This window comes from Desmodus rotundus, chromosome 8 (assembly GCF_022682495.2).
Source record: "Desmodus rotundus isolate HL8 chromosome 8, HLdesRot8A.1, whole genome shotgun sequence".
NCBI lineage: Eukaryota > Metazoa > Chordata > Mammalia > Chiroptera > Phyllostomidae > Desmodus > Desmodus rotundus.
Window position 1 is genome coordinate 2,043,246 of NC_071394.1, and position 15,536 is coordinate 2,058,781.

Consider the following 15,536-nt stretch of genomic DNA (forward strand, 5'->3'; position numbering starts at 1 on the left):
TACCACCAGTGCCCCCAGGGGTAAAGGCCAGTGTTCCTGCCAGGCAAGCAGAGGGGGCATGGTGACAGAATCGCCTTGGCTGCAGCCTCTCCTGTGGGAGAGGGGGCCTGAGGGCTCCCTGCGGTTCCTGCTTTGGCAGCAGCAAGGGCACTCACTGTCCGTAGCTGCGCCTCCTGCCCCAGACTCCAGACCGAGCCCTTCCGCAGCTCCAGGGCATTGGGCTCTTTCTGTGCAATCCCACGGTCAGCGCCGGCCTCCCCGCATCTCTCCCACCTTGCTTCAGAAGGAGAACCGAGTGCTTTCTGTGATGGTCTCTCTGCTCTTGGTCTCTGTCCTTTTCATGTATCTTTTGTGTCCCTTTCTTTTACCACATATTGTGACACCAGGCCTTTCAAACTCTGATGTCGTCCCAGGGTTTGGAAATCTCCCTTTCACGTCCTCCATTTGGAAGTCTCCTGGCTAACTAACTCACAGGCCAGGCACCTAGAAACTGTCTCCCAGGCCCACAGGCCCTGACGCGCCTCCCTGTGAGCCACCTGGTGTGGAGCTGTGCCCACAAGGGGCGGGGGTCCTGGAATGTCCCTGGGGACAGTCCCAGCTTCGAAGTCACAATGCCCTCAGCAGGCAGTGTTGTGGCGGCTGTGCTTCGGAGTGCCATTCTGTTGCCAGCCTGCTGCTGACCGGCTGGGGGGCCCTGAGACACTTACATGTCCTCGGGTGACTCAGTTGCCTGCCTGTGATGGGGCGATGAGAACAGCCTTTCTGAGGACCAGAGGACAGTGTTTGTCACCATGTGCTGCTGTGGCAGCGTCTGCAAGCTCTTGGGTACATTGTGGCCGTCATCAGTGGAGAGTGTACACCTGCCTCCTCATCTGGGCCGTCCGTCTGGCCACTGCTTTGGAGGCTGGGCAGCCTCGGGCATGGCTGCTGTGTCTCAGGGCCCTGAGTCTGTGAACTTGGCTCTCTTGTCAGAGCCGCACTGGCCCGTCCCCTGAAAGCCAGGAGGGATGCCAACAGTGGGAGCAGGTCAGTATCATGAAGGCCATGTGAAGACACCTGTGGAAAAGGTGATGATCAGGCCCCAGTTGCCATGTTCCTGCAGCAGCTTGGACGCCCACGGAGGACCCGAGCACAGCCCACACAGCGCAGATGTCACGGGGCAGTTCCTGGAGAGCCTGGCCTGCCCCCAGGGTTTCGGAGCTCACGTGCACGCAGCTGGGAGGCCAGGCCGGCTCTTCCTGGTTGCTGCAGATGGGTCCCCTTGTGTGCCACTCAGCGGTGCCCAGGCCTGTGTGCAGCCTGACAGTGAGTAGCTGTTAGAGTCCCATTCCTTCGGTGTTGGCATCTCCACTGAGGGTTTTGTAAAAAGAGGCAGCCCTGGAAACCCTCCAGGTCAAGCCAGGTGGCCGCATCTCCAGCTGCGGTGCCTTCTAGGAGCCGAGGCAGCTGAGCCCGGACACATTCGGCAGGGCCGCTCTCTCCTCAGCCTCTCCAGCCATCCTGGAGCAGCCCTCGGGGCAGGTTTCTCCTGGTAGGTACCCCTGAGGGTGCAGCTGAGGCAGGGACAGGTGGAGGTCAGGCTGGTGACCTCAAATGTGCGGTGCGTGCCTAGTCCCCAGTGGTGCCACGCCGCCCTGCACCCTCTGCGCAGCCTCGCCAGGTTGCCTGGCTTTCCTGTCCCAAGTTCATGGGGACACGTCGTAATAGGTTGGTTCTCGATGTTGCACTAGTTATTTCCTGAGCACCTTCTCTGCGCAAGGGGCTGTGTAGGGGCTGAGAACGAGGGTCAGCGAGACCGAGGCTCCACTCCCACGGGGACTCCGTTCTGGAGAGGGGCAGCCGGTGACAAGGAGCAAAGGACAGTGAGGCCATTGGTAGTCGCAGGTACTAGGGAAATGAAACAACAGTGTGGTGAAGGGTGATGGGGGTGGGTGGAGGGAGGGGTCCAGCCCAGGGAGGGATCTGCTCTGAGCCAGCGACAGTGACAGCGCGCAGAGAGTTCTCAGATGGAGGTGTGCGCTTCTCATGTTGGGCTCAGAGGGGTGTCAGCGCCCCCACGGCCGTGGGAGGGGGCTACCTGAGCGTGGGGCTGAGCCGTCACCTCTTCACGCAGCACAGGGCCGAGTGCAGAGGCTGTCAAAGAGTTTCGGGCATTGGCGGCTGGGTGTGGGCAGAGGCGGGTGTCTGAGCAGCTCTCAGGCCAGCGAGTTGCCCCTCGGGTCAGCTGGGGCCTTTTCCTCAGGGAAGGCCTGGGCTCTGGGGCAGAGCAGGCGGGAAGGGCAGCTTGGGCTGCGTCAGCCTTCTGCCGGGAGTGGCCTGGAGTCAGGCCTGCTGAGTGCCAGGACAAGAGGAGGGAATGGTGGGCGGGTGTCTGATCTCTGGGGGCCTCCTGCCGCCTCTCTCATCTTAGCCCTGAGAGTAGGTTCTCCGCACCACGTCCTGAGTGGCCGGCCCCCTTCTGTCCCACATCCGTCTCGTGGTGTCTTTCATTCGGCCTTCTCATGCTAAAGCAAGTCTGTAGGCCTGGCCCACAACGGTTTGCTGGTCTGAGTGCTCCCTGAGTGCAGACAGGAGGGAGAACACTAACTTCTCCTTCAGTCCTGCTTGCAAAGGACAGGTGGGCTAGGGTTAGGGGTGGACATAGGAGAATAATGTGGACTGTCTACCCCTATACAGGACTTACGAACAGCGTATATTTGCTGAATGTCTTAATGAGGATTGGTTTATCAGCTTCGCATTCTGCCAGTTGAGTTTTTCTTGTTTTACTCTAATAACTTGAATGATGGGTACAAAGCAAGACACGAACTCTCCCGGAACTCTCCGGTTTGTGCTCAGTCGTTAACCATAGCCACGTGTGGGGTGACTGACGCCCTGCAGGGGTGTCCAACCCTGTGGCATCTCTGGGCCACTTTGAAGGAGACGTCTTGCCGTGGGCTACACATTAAATGCACCAAGACATATAATCACAAAAAACCTCACGCTTTAAGTAAATTCAGTTTCATGTTGAGCCGCAGGTTGGTCACCCCTGCCCTAGGGAGTATAAACTGTATAGAGTCTCTATTTTCTTTGGTTTCTATTATTTTACTATCTGAACAAAGTAATAATGGCATCACAAAAGGAAGAACTTTCAGCTCGTCGTGTCTATGGGATTTCCGGCAGCTTCCAGGTCAAATCTGCAAACTAGAGGTCCTTCAGACGGTCCTTCCGGAAGGACTGCCCCTCCCTTTGCTGGGCCAGCGGCAGCTGAAATCCTCATGCATGAAGCAGCCGGAGGCTCTTCTCTTTCCAGAGCTCCCAGCATGACTGAGCACGTGCTGGTTTTCTTCTTGTGGTCCCCCCTGTAACTTGGGGGTGGGCTTTTAAGTCGCTGTGTCCTGGGAACAAGTCTTCCCTGGCCTGCGTCTCAGAGAAGAGTTCATCTCCACGCGCTGTCTGCTGTCATTGTGTCCTTTCCGGCAGGCTTGTGCCCTGTCGACGTTGGTGTGTGCCCTTCAGATGTCTGAGAGGGAAGCCACTAGAGGTAAACCCTGGGGTGGCTTTCACCCTGAGCAGGTGACGTCAGTGAGCCCAGTTGATCTCCCTGGAAATCGGCTGTCGCTTCTGTTTCCCCATGGAGAATGTTCGGACGGCACTGTGGAGTCAAGTAGCGTCAGGTGCTGCGTGCGCGGCCCCAGCCCGCAGCCCGCCTGGAGACGCCCGGTGTCTCCGACAGCGGTGTGGTTTTCCCTGTATTTGCTGTGGCCATGGGGGCCGTGGGCAGGACGGGGAGGGGGGGGTCACGTGCACTGTGGCTTCATGCCTTTCTGTCTTTCACAAGGGGCTCCCTATGTCAGCTCTTTCCGCAGCTGAGAAGCAAGTCTGTGTCTTTAACACAGCGGGCCATGGCGTCATTTTCAGTTCCGTGAGAGACTTGTGTGTGGGCAAAAACCGAGGAGCGTGACAGCATGGTAGGGGATTTAGGCAGGCTGTTTTGCCTTTTCAAATTATATAACAGGCCGGGAGGTCCAATGTTTAACCTCTTCCAACACACCTGCTCCCTCTCCCGCAGAGACAGATGACTACGCAGAGATCGTGGACGAGGACGAGGCGTACACCATGCCCTCCAGTGAGTACATGCGGGCTGCTCTGGGCCGCACCTGGCCGCGGGGACCTGTGAGCAGCCCGCGTTTAGAGCTTTAGATACTCGTCCTTGTAGAACGTCTTTAGTACCTCATGGGGTGCTTAACACATACTCGTTTCAACCTTCAGGATTCTGCATTTTATGTGCCCAAAACTCACACCCTGCCGGTCAATTAGTTGCAGGCCCTTTGTCATCTTGCTTCCTGGCTCTGTGATAGTGTAACCTTTATTGGTCAGAGTATTTCCTCTTTGTGGAAAATGAGTGTTATGTAAAGTTAAATACCTGCACATCTCTATTTATTCTTTGCATATGTATACTGGTAAATTGCATTTCCTCTTTGAAATGTTCTTCTCTATTGCCTTTGACTCACCAGTTACAAAGAGCTTCCCTAATCCAGCAGAGCAGCCGGCAGGCGGGTGGGAGACGTGGGGTGCTGACCTTCCTGCCGACCTTCCTGCGCCTGGAGATGTCAGCGCCCTGCATCTCTCTGCGTTGCTGCTTGTTGCTGAAGAAGATGTGGGAGGCCCCGGACCTCCCATTGGAGTGTGTGGTCCCAGATCTTGAATTGGAGGCACCCTCGAAATGTCATTCACTTTTAAAAATTGCAAACCTGCCCCTTAAAGAGGCCCCATTATGACCCCGCCTTGCAGCCCCAGCAGCCCTGGTAATCTGGCAGTTGAAGTCCTGACTTCCGCAGAGGGGTGCAAGTGTCTGGGGCGCTCTCCTCTGCTTTGCGAAGATCTTAAAAGGGGCTTGCGTTGAGATGTGCTGTGTACCTTGAGGGGCTGTTACCAAAATAAAGAGAAACCGCCTGCCTGCTAAGGCGTGGTGCTGCCCTGTCCCGCCCCTTCCCAGAGCTTGTGTGTTATCAGAGGGCGACTCCAGACTGAGGCACGAGCCCCAGCTTGGGTGTGTACGTCTGGCTGGCAGTGTTAATTTGGGAAAAGGTTATGTTTCGGTCAGCCTTTTAGTCCTTCGTACATACCTGCAGAAAACCCCGATTTTCATTTGTGTGTTTACTGTTCAGAGCTGAGTGGTGAAGGTCCAGTACGGCCCACTTTACCCAGACCCCACAGAGATGAGTCACCAGGGAGGGAGGTGTGTGAGACAACGTAAAAACGCTGTGCCCGTTTCAGAGCTACTACAGGCCATGTAGCTTGTACTTGTGTCTCGTCCTCTCTTTATTACTCGTATTCTTGGTAGAACATTTGACAAAGCCAATATTATTGAAATGTACTCTGAGTTTATTTTTGCTAACCTAACTGCTATTAGTTATTCTAAGCAAGGTCTTCAATTTTTTTTCTCTTTTAATTGCAATACAGAAAGCTATGGAATAGACGAAGGTAACAGGATTCCCTTAAAATAACTGCATTTGCTTGCAATTGCAACCTATGGAATGATACGGGGTGTTTCAGTTTTCAGTTTTCAGTTAACTTTTATTTTTAAACTACTTTTCATTGGTTTACTCATGCTGTTAAATCAATGCGACTGCTAGCTAAAGAGATTTTAAAGAGGGAAACAGCTATCTAAAATTGGGTTGGATTGTCTGCACGATTTGTAATTTGATAAAATGGGGGGGGGGACATTTGCAATTACTTGGCTATTGCTGTAGTCTGTTGGTGATGATGCCCTCAGGGCGTGCGCAGTGAGGGCTGTGGGGACCCGAACCCAGGAGCCAAGTGACCCGAATTGACGCCCTGGGTTCCTAGTGGGCGTTTTCTCTCCATGCGCCTCAACAGCCTATAGCTAACTGGCCTGCGGGCACCAGCAATCCAGTGCATTAACCCCAGGCACAGGCTCTGAAAACCCAGGGTGCTCGTGTTCACGTGACGCATGCCACCTGGTTCCGCGGTGTCTGATTTTGAACTCAGTTTTTAGAAGCTACCTCTTTAAACTCTTTCAGCTCCATGAATAATATCAGCATAGGATTGTAATAAAGTGGAACACTCTTAAACTTTTAAAACATACAGTTATTCATGACCCAACTTTTTATTGCCTCCATATTTATAAACTTAGGTTATTTGTAAAATAATTGCTTTAAATAACTTTTTTTAGCCTTTATATATGAATATCTTAACTAACATCACTTATTAATTAAGCATAAAATTTAACACTTATTTAGACAACTGTTACATCTAGATATAAACCAAATCAGACTGTGAAACATGTCAAAGATTGGCCTGTAACAGGACTTGGGTTCTGGGCGTCCACTGTGTGAAGCGCCCTGTGAAGCGCTGTTTGAGAGGGTTCCACTGCGCTTAAGGCGTTCCATGGACAGGTGTGCCACTGGTGGAGTTCCCACTCGTGGGGGCTCATAAGCGCGGTGAGATGCGCCACGCGTCCTGTCGACACCTGCAGTGTCATCCCGGGGCTTCCTGACGTGTGGACCCTGTCTTGCAGCCAGGGACTATGAGATCCAGAGGGAGCGCATCGAGCTTGGGCGCTGTATCGGGGAAGGCCAGTTTGGAGATGTGCACCAAGGCGTGTACGTAGGCCCGGTAAGTCCCCAAGTCTGCGCCGTTTGACTGTCGGCGGCCTGGTTGCCTCTTGCTTCTCTTCGTCAGGTCCTTCATTCTTCAAGGGATTTGCAGATGGCCCTTTTAAGCTCATCATGTATGGTAACTTACCTACTGTATTCCAAAATGAAGAAATGGCAAAATAGCTCTTGGAGGGCTGGGTCTGCATTTTACTCGCTTTGACCTGCCAGCCTCTGTCGTGGGAAGCAGACTCCACAGGGAATTGTCCCACGGGGTGGAGCCCCCTGGCGGGCAGGCAGCCAGTGTTCGCACCGGCCTGCATGTTCCAGAGAAGAGTGCTCCTTCCCTCCCCCACTGGTCACCCTCCAGAAGAGACGAGTGTACTTCACAGTGACCTGCTGACAGACGGCCGTGCTGAGACACGACGGCGCGGCACCTCGTGGCCGCTGCGTGTGCAGCAGGCTTGTGCGGCAGTCACCGCAGCCCGTCCCAGCTCAGTGCGCACCCCACAGGGACCCTGGCCCTAGGCGACCACTCATCCGCTTCCTGCTCCTGTGGACTGGCCGGGTCTGGACAGCCCCCACAAGTGGGATCACAGCAGGCGTGGCCAGGTGGTGTCTCTTTCAGGGAGCGTGAGGCTCCCCCCGTGCGGTGTCTCGCAGCAGAGCTTCACTGCTCTTCACTGACCAGTGACAGCCCCGTGTGCGGGCGCACCCGTTGGCGGTCCTGCGGGTCGTCACCACTTGGGCACTGTCACACACCGTTCTGCTGTGGACGTTCACGCACAGTTTCTGGGGCCCAGTCTCTGGCTCTCTAATCGTAGTCTTTACCTGGGCAGAGTAGACACCAGAGCGGCATTTTCTTTTCTTTTTTTAAAAGCTTCTATTTATTTATTTCTAGGCAGAGAGGAAGGGAGGGGGAGCGAGAGGGAAAGAAACAGCGCTGTGAGAGAGGAACACTGATCCGTTGCCTCGTACACTCCCTGACCAGGACCGAACCTGCAACCCAGGCCCGGACCCTGACCAGCAGTCAAACCAGTGACCTTTCGCTTTGTGGGACAACACCCAACCCACTGAGTCACACCAGGCAGAGTCAGAGTGGTGTTGAAATCTCTGTCTCCTGCTAAATGTTTCCTCCATTTTAAAGAGGTTTTTTTAAAAACTGTATCTTGAGAAGTCACACAGACACGTTTGCCTCTTCTGAAGGTTTTTAGGGACAGCCCCTTTGAGCTGACTTCTCCAGCATGCAGGTCCTTCCGGGGCCCAAGGTGACGGGCAGGCTCTCGTTCTAAGTGTGATGGGAATGGAAGCCATCGGAGGAGGCAGGAAGCAGAGTCCTGAAAGCCCTGTGGAGGTTAGGTGGCAGATGGCACCAGGGTTGGTGCCAGTGGGGAAGGGGCATTGCAGAGAGGTGGGCTGGGCCTATCCTGGGTGCTTGCTGTGGGGAGGCACCCGAGGTCTGGCCTGGAGGGTGGGGTGCACAGGAGATGACAGAAGGGGACAGGCAGGGTGGTTTCCAGCTTGTTCCCTGGAGCGGCTGCGGCTGTGCTGTGTGCTTACTGCAGTGGAGGAGACGAGGGAAGAAACAGGTGTGGTGTGGGGGGTGTTGCTCAGCGCTTCCCAGAAAAAGGGCGCCACCAGGGCGCGTGCCTCTGTGTACGTACCGAGGGCGTCGTTGGGGACCGGCTTGCAGGGTCGCGGAGGCTGGCAACTATGAGGGCTGCCGGCGGCCGGCTGGAGACCCTGCAGAGCTGGTGCTGTCGCCACTTCCAGTCTGAGTCTGAGGGTGAGGACTGACCGTAGCCTTTGGTGTCGTCGGAATCCAGAGGCCGGGACGAAGTGGCGTCATGGCCCAAAGGCAGGCAGACTGGAGGAATGCCCTCTTATTCCAGGAGGTCAGGACTTCAGCAGGTTGGATGAGGCCCACCACACTGGGAGGAGCCTCAGCTTCACTCAGTCCGACCAGGGACATGTCGTGTTCATCTAGAAGAATGTCGACCACCACTGGGGCAGCCCGTGACCCAGTCACGCTCACACACGTTAGTCATCTCAGTGGGCCATCAGGAGCTTGTTGTGGTCACATCAAGTTGAAAGTTCCCTGGCTACATCCTAGTCAAGACAGCGCATGGGTAGGCTGGGTGTGTGAGTGTGGGCTGAAAGGAGAAGTGGGGACCAGAGAGGGAAATCTGGGAGTCCGAGCGGAGATGGGACTCAAGGCTATTGGCACTGCAGGAGGTGATGTGAACAGAGGTGACCCCGGTATGGAGCCCTGGGACACTGAGAGGGGCAGAGGGAGAGCTCGTCCTCCCACGTCCTCTCCGCCTAAGGCGGGGGTTTAGGTGGACAGCTGCCCATAGTTCCACAGCAGGACTTTCCCGAGAGAGCTTGGCACGTTCCAGTGTCACTCGAGAAACTCAGCTGGGCCCCATTTCAGAGCCCCACGCCCTGCTGGGGTCTGAGGTTGCTATGGAACCAAGCTGCAGCCCCTCCCAGCTGCTTGGCCCCTCGCACGCTGCCCACAGGCGCTCTTGCTGTGCACCTGTCACGAGGGGCCTGCTGCTCACCAGCAGGTGACTTTGGGGGAGGGGCTTCATCGTCTGGCCTCTCCTGACTCACCTGCAAAGTAGAGCAACAAATGCGAATCAGATTTTGCGTTAAGCTTGAACATTCCTCCACGGAAACTATTCGGGTGACTCAGAAGGCTTTCCGGGACAATGCAGTGAGTGCAGCGCAAATAGAAGTGCGGCATAAACACTTCAAAGACGGTCGAGAATCTGTTGAAAGTGCTCCACGCTCTGGAAGGCCTGCAGCAAGCAGAACCCCTGAGAATGTTGAACGTGCATGGGCTGTAGTCAACAGAGATCGGTGACTGACAGTGTGAGGACTCGAAGCTGACCTGGGGATTCCAGAAACTACTGTGTCTGAGATTTCGACGCAGGATCTTGGCATGAAACGTGTCGTGGTGAAATTCATTCCATGGCTTCTGCACCCAGAGCAGAAGGAACATCGAACTGCAGTAGCTAATGGCTTGATTCAAACTGCTACCAGTGAACCAGATTTGGTGCTCTGTGACTTCTGGCTTTTCCCAAAACTGAAATCCCCTTTGAAAGGGAAGAGATTTCAGATTGTTGATGAGATTCTGGAAAATACAACAGGGCAGCTGATGGCAACGGGGAGAACTGTGTGAGGTCCCAGGTGCCTACTTTGATGGGGACTGAGGCGTCACTGTCCTATGTACAGTGTTTCTTGTGTCTTGTATCTTCTTCAGTAGGTGTCTCTTTTCTTCATGTACGTGGCTAGATACCTTCTGGACAGACCTCATATTTTGAGCATTCCACCCTGAGGTTTTATAGTTCTGGTTCTGTCTGGCCCAGTGTCCGCAGAGCTGCAGAGCAGCCAGCCAGGCCTGAGCGTGCCCCCGGGGCCTGCCAGGAACCTTGATGTGGCCCGTGTGTGATTCTGTGCTTTCCCAACAGGAGAACCCAGCTTTGGCGGTTGCAATTAAAACGTGTAAAAACTGTACTTCCGACAGCGTGCGAGAGAAGTTCCTTCAAGAAGCCTGTAAGTTTCTAGAAATTTCTGTGGAAGTCCATTTGACTTTATCTTTGAAATCTAAACTCTCTCTGAAGATGAAAAATACTGTTTTGACTTTTATGAGACTACTCCATTTATGTATTTACTGTCTTGCTTTTAAACTGACATCTGTACTGAAGGGGCCCTCTCTTCAGCTTTTCCTGGGTGAGACATGATGTCCAGGGTGTGACGATAGGTTGATCTCCTGTCTCTCTGTTCTTCCATGCCTTGTGCCATTAACACCTTGGCCCTGGAGTTGGGCAGCCACAGAAATGGTCCTCCCCCACATGCTAGGGGCCCTGAGGTTGGGAGGTAAGCAGGACAGACCGTCCCATGGTCCTGCTGGGAGTCCCTGCCTCTGCTCTGCAGAACACAGACTCTGGGAGAGGCAGCATCCTGGCTTGTCCGTTGGTGCCCATCCAGCTCCTTCCCACCTGCCCCCAAGCTGAGGTCCTTCCTCCTTTCTCCTGGCTTGTCCCTTCTCCCTGACCACGTCAAGTTGTCTCTCCCTAGACAGGTCGTCTCAGGGCCATGTTCTCTCCTTCCTAAGTATCCGTAACAAAACAGGCATAGCTTCACAATGAGTACTGTCCCTCCCTGCCTCCAGGCCCAGCCTTCACGCTCTATGCGGGACAAGCACCCTGTCTGGTTTGCTCACAGAAGGCCCTCGGCAGACATCGGTGTGCAGAGGAACTTCCGTGCCCTTCATTCCATGCACACCGCCTGCCCGCCTGCCTTCTGCTCTCCATTTCTGGGGATGCTGACCGCAGGAAAGCCCGGTGCGTTAACGACTAACTTCATCAGTTATGTCTGAGCGTGTCCTTCATCCTGCTCCTGTGTTCCTGACTTAAGTACAACGCAAGCGCAGGCAGGTGTACAGGCCCAGGAAACACAGGGTGCGCCCGCCATGGTGGCCGGAGGCCCTGTCGAGAGAGTAAGCGCGGATGCTCTTCTCCCACAGTGACCATGCGGCAGTTTGACCACCCTCACATCGTGAAGCTGATCGGCGTCATCACGGAGAACCCCGTCTGGATCATCATGGAGCTGTGCACGCTCGGAGAGGTATCACGTGCCCAGGCCCGCCCTGTGCCGACTCAGCGTGGTACTCACCCAGTTCACACTGGCTGTGTGATGCCCTTTGTTTACGAAAGAGAAGGGTGTGATGTGTCCCTGTGGCCTGGATTCAGAGAGTGTGGGGGCAGTGTCTTCCTTGTCAAACCCCCCAGGAGTCCCCTGACACCACTGTGGCAGCAGCATCTCCCCTGACCCACACAGTTGTGTCAGGACTGGGGGCAACACGTGACCAAGTGGGTTGTCCACGCTCTGGTGCTTTTGGCTAGGGAACTAGCCCAGTGACTTCAGGATGAAGGAAGCCGAGGTAAATTAATGCTGAATTTTGGTCTTTAGAGACGGTTCCTTAATCTTTTTGAAAATTTACTTTGCTGAGTCTTTTAGACCAAATGACATTAGTCAGTTTCTTTTTAAAATGTGAGTAATAGAGTGTGAGCAGCTCTCTCTATTTGACTTTCTCCAGTATAAGGAACTCTTTAATCACGGTATCACCATCAGCTGGAAACTTGTTCAAAGTGCCAGTTCCTTTGCCCCACCCCAGGCCTGCTGACTCAGACCCTCAGGCAGAGCGGGGCGGCGGGCTGGGCCCAGCACCTGCTCTCACCTGCAGGCCTGGCTGGGGACAACCGCAGGCAGGTTTTTCAGATGCCCACACTTACCTTTCTGGTACTGAAACTTGTAATGTACCTTCAAATACGTTACACACATGCCTCAGTTGTTGAAGGAGGCCAAAGGTGGTTTTGCTTCTAATGAGTGTCGTTAGAAGCAGCCGGGGACCAGGGACCACAGTGTAATTGGGTCTTCCCTCCTCTTTGCAACAGCATCGGCCCTGACCGCCTTGGAAAGGGCCCTCCTCCCGCAGGGCAACAGAGTGTGCTGGGCGGGGCCTTTCGTGGCCTCCGCACCATCTCTCCTCCTCTGCTCCGCCTTTCCAGATAAATGGGGCGCTCTCGTATTGTGGAACAGTGTTTTTCTGCTTTTGCCTTTGAAGACTTTGCTAATTCTTTGGGTTTAAAAAACTATTGCTAAAGGTTTCTTCTTTATGTACTGTACTTGTAGAGTTAGAGTGCCCTGTTCTTTTGCCTTTCTCTGTTGTGTTAGCATTTGTCTGAATTAATGATGGCAGTGGTAGGGGGCACTGGGAAGCCCAGAGGGATAAATGCCCAACACATGACCTGTTTACCTTTCTGCACCCAAAACCCCAAGGGGGGCCACCCCTTGCCTTCCCTCCTCCTATCACCTTATCCTCAGATCTGCCCGGGATACGGTGAGGTTCGGAGTGGGGTGAGCTGATCATGTATGTGTATTTGGCTTCTTTGAGTGGTAACTAGATCTTTTTGTTTTCCAATTATAATTATTTAGCAATATTTTATACTTTTATTCATTCCCTGCAAGCATCCTTCTGATTTTTTCAGAAATTTGTCTAGTCATGAAGATGCCAGTTGGACAACAGGATTTTCAAACAAAGAGTGATTAGCCATGATTTCTGAGCTAGTATGTTTCATTTGTTACCTTTTTCCATTTGGAAAGAAGTGAAGCCACACTCATAAAAATGCACTTGGAGGTGGGCATTTGTCATTGGCTGCAGCTCTTTTGCTGTGGATTTCTATTCTCTCTCACTAATCTTGTGTTCTGGTCACTGTTCCAAAGCTGAGGTCTTTTCTGCAAGTCCGGAAGTACAGCTTGGATCTAGCATCTTTGATCCTCTACGCCTACCAGCTTAGTACAGCTCTCGCGTACCTGGAGAGCAAGAGATTTGTGCACAGGTAAGGTCCGGGTGGGAGAGAAGGGTGGGAGAGATGGGGGAGAGGCCCTTTGTGCCATGTGACTTGGTCACGCAGGTGCTGTGTCTGTCCTAGCTGAGTGAGGCGCCACAGCCTGTTCATCCCCACGGGTAAAGGGCTTTTCCCCAACGTGGCGTTTAAAACACCTCCTGCCACTTTCAGATCAGCCATTCCTTTTGCAAATACTGTGCAGAGCCTGCATGTGGCGCTCGAGCAGTGAGCGCATGGTCCTGGAACCTGCTGGGACCCCAGTGTCCCAGGTGCTGGCCCTAGTGTCCTCTGGAGCTTCTGATTACGAGTTGGGTCCGGACTGAGTGCAAGTGGGAGCTCCGCTCTGTGCTCAAGCTCTGTCACCAGCGCTAAAACACTGATGGGTGTTGAGGTGATGGCTCTTATCACATCCCTTAGGGCGGCAGGGACAGACTGTGGCTGTGTGTCACGGTCATTCACAATGCAGCTGGAAATAGGGTTGTTTAAAAAGTAACGAGCAGTTTCATTATTGAGAATATACAGGGTCTGGCACAAATAACGCTCCTCTTTTATTACAAAATCATAAACATGTGATTCTGTAACATAACAGCATCACACTCAAGCACACCATACGACATTTTAGGTGAAATGTTCAAGTTAAAACTGTAAATTATGACACCCATAATATTACCCTACCAAGCACACTCAAGCAGGCCTTACTTCTGCCAGACCCTGTTCTTTGTTACCATTCAAAATACTGATCAGCATATTGCCAAGTAAATATCTGCCGAAGGACTCTATTTGAAGTAAAATAACAAAGTGTCCCTTTTTTCAGTGTGTGATTAATCTCCTGCCTGCATGCACAATACCTAAGCCGTCTTTCATAGTGCTGATACATCTTTATGTAACATAGATGGCCTTGTGTTTTTTTTTCCTTGTGTTAAAATTTGCCGTCCTGAATTTTTTCTCATCAGAGACATCGCTGCTCGGAATGTCCTGGTGTCCTCAAATGACTGTGTGAAATTGGGTGACTTTGGATTGTCCCGATACATGGAAGACAGTACTTACTACAAAGGTAAGGTCGGAGCAATAAATAAGAAATGGGCTCAGGAGCTGTAATGATTTTTATTTCTTCAAAAGCTATGTTTTTAAGAAACACGCTCAGCTAATCGTTGACAGGTGTGAAGTCAGGTCACAGGGAAGGACCGCCTTTCTTCACGGCGTGGTGCCGGAGCGCCTGCTGTCTGCTGGTGCCCCCGGGCCTTGGCCAGGCCTTGGCCAGACCTTCACCCCACGAACTTGGGGCAGGTCAGAGACAGTTATAGAACATACAACTTCTAGGAAAAACACAGGGATCGCGGGCTAGGCACAGAGTCCTGAAACTTGAGACCAAAACATCCACAGAAGGGAAAGGGGGGTAGATTGGACCCCTCATCCAAACTAAGGGTCTTCTGTGCAAGACCTGCTGACAGAATGGGAGGACAAGCTACGAAGTGGGAGGAAACATTTGCCGACCACACACGTATCCAACAAGAACTATATACGTCTAGAGTATAGAAAGAACTCTAAAACTCAGGAGTAATAACAAAAGAAACAAAGAAAAAAGCAAATGGGCAAAAGCCATGGAGAAAGACTTGAGTACAGAGGGTAGGCAGGTGGCAGATAAGTACACTCTGTGGTAGGGAAACTCACAGTGAGACCACGGAGAGGTGCCACCGCACACCTGTCGGGATGGCAAAGTCTCAAGGAGCAGTCGCAGCAAACGCTGGCCGAGATGCGCAGCGCTAGACTGCTCACAGGTTGCCTGTGAGGGAGGGAAACGGTACAGCCGCTCTGGAAAAGAGCTTGTGGATTCTTGGAAAACCATGCAGACCGCTGTGTAGAACCCATCAGTCACAGCCCTGGGGCAGCTCTCTGGGGGACACGAGCTTGTGGTCACACAAGACGTGCATTAGAACGCTCGCTGCAGTTTGTTTCCGGTAGCGGACGGTGGACTCCACCAGGGTTTTTGTTGGCTGGCGGGTGTAGGTGCAGCCTGACAGCGGTACGGCCGGGCGCCTCTGCTCAGCGCAGGGTCTGACTGGCCCGGCGCTAGTAGGCTCACTCCAGGCCAGGGCTGCCAAACTCATTTTCACTGGGGCCATGTCAGCCTCATGGTTGCCTTCAAAGGGCCGAGTGTAATTGTAGGACTGTATATATGTAACTACTCCTTAAGCAGGGGCAAGGAGCTCGGTGCTGCCGCCGGGTAGAAACAAGGTGCCGGGCAGGTAAAACAAGGTCGGCCCGCAGGCCTTGTGTGTGCCACTGTGCTCAGGACGTCGCTCCCCTTGTTTGGGAACTGAAATCCGGCTCCTGTGATCTGTCTTTAATTTGGCAACCAGGAATCAGATTGAGCTGGTTCTTCAGATTATTATTGAACAAAATCTCTCTTTTTTTTTCTTAAAGATTTTATTTATTCATTTTAAGAGAGAAGGGAAGGGAGAGAAACACCGATGTGTGGTTGCCTCCTGCATGGCCCCAGCTGGGGACCTGGCCCACAACC

General features: G+C 53.3%; 1 protein-coding gene across 11 annotated transcripts in view; it reads left to right on the forward strand.

Moving 5' to 3' along the window:
* Positions 1-15,536, forward strand: part of PTK2 (protein tyrosine kinase 2) — a 154,672-nt gene that overhangs the window by 95,990 nt on the left and 43,146 nt on the right. For 9 of the 11 annotated variants that reach the window (XR_008427515.2, XM_053930016.1, XM_053930017.1 and 6 more), the window contains 7 exons: positions 4,049-4,105; positions 5,443-5,463; positions 6,521-6,618; positions 10,073-10,157; positions 11,131-11,231; positions 12,891-13,006; positions 13,969-14,069. Coding sequence is in view for 10 of the 11 variants with exons in the window: in XM_053930016.1 (XP_053785991.1) it covers positions 4,049-4,105; positions 5,443-5,463; positions 6,521-6,618; positions 10,073-10,157; positions 11,131-11,231; positions 12,891-13,006; positions 13,969-14,069 (579 nt within the window). In the remaining variant the exon portion in view is untranslated. The remainder of the gene's footprint in view (positions 1-4,048; positions 4,106-5,442; positions 5,464-6,520; positions 6,619-10,072; positions 10,158-11,130; positions 11,232-12,890; positions 13,007-13,968; positions 14,070-15,536) is intronic. The other 2 variants (XM_053930013.2, XM_045181527.3) reach the window with 1 other exon arrangement.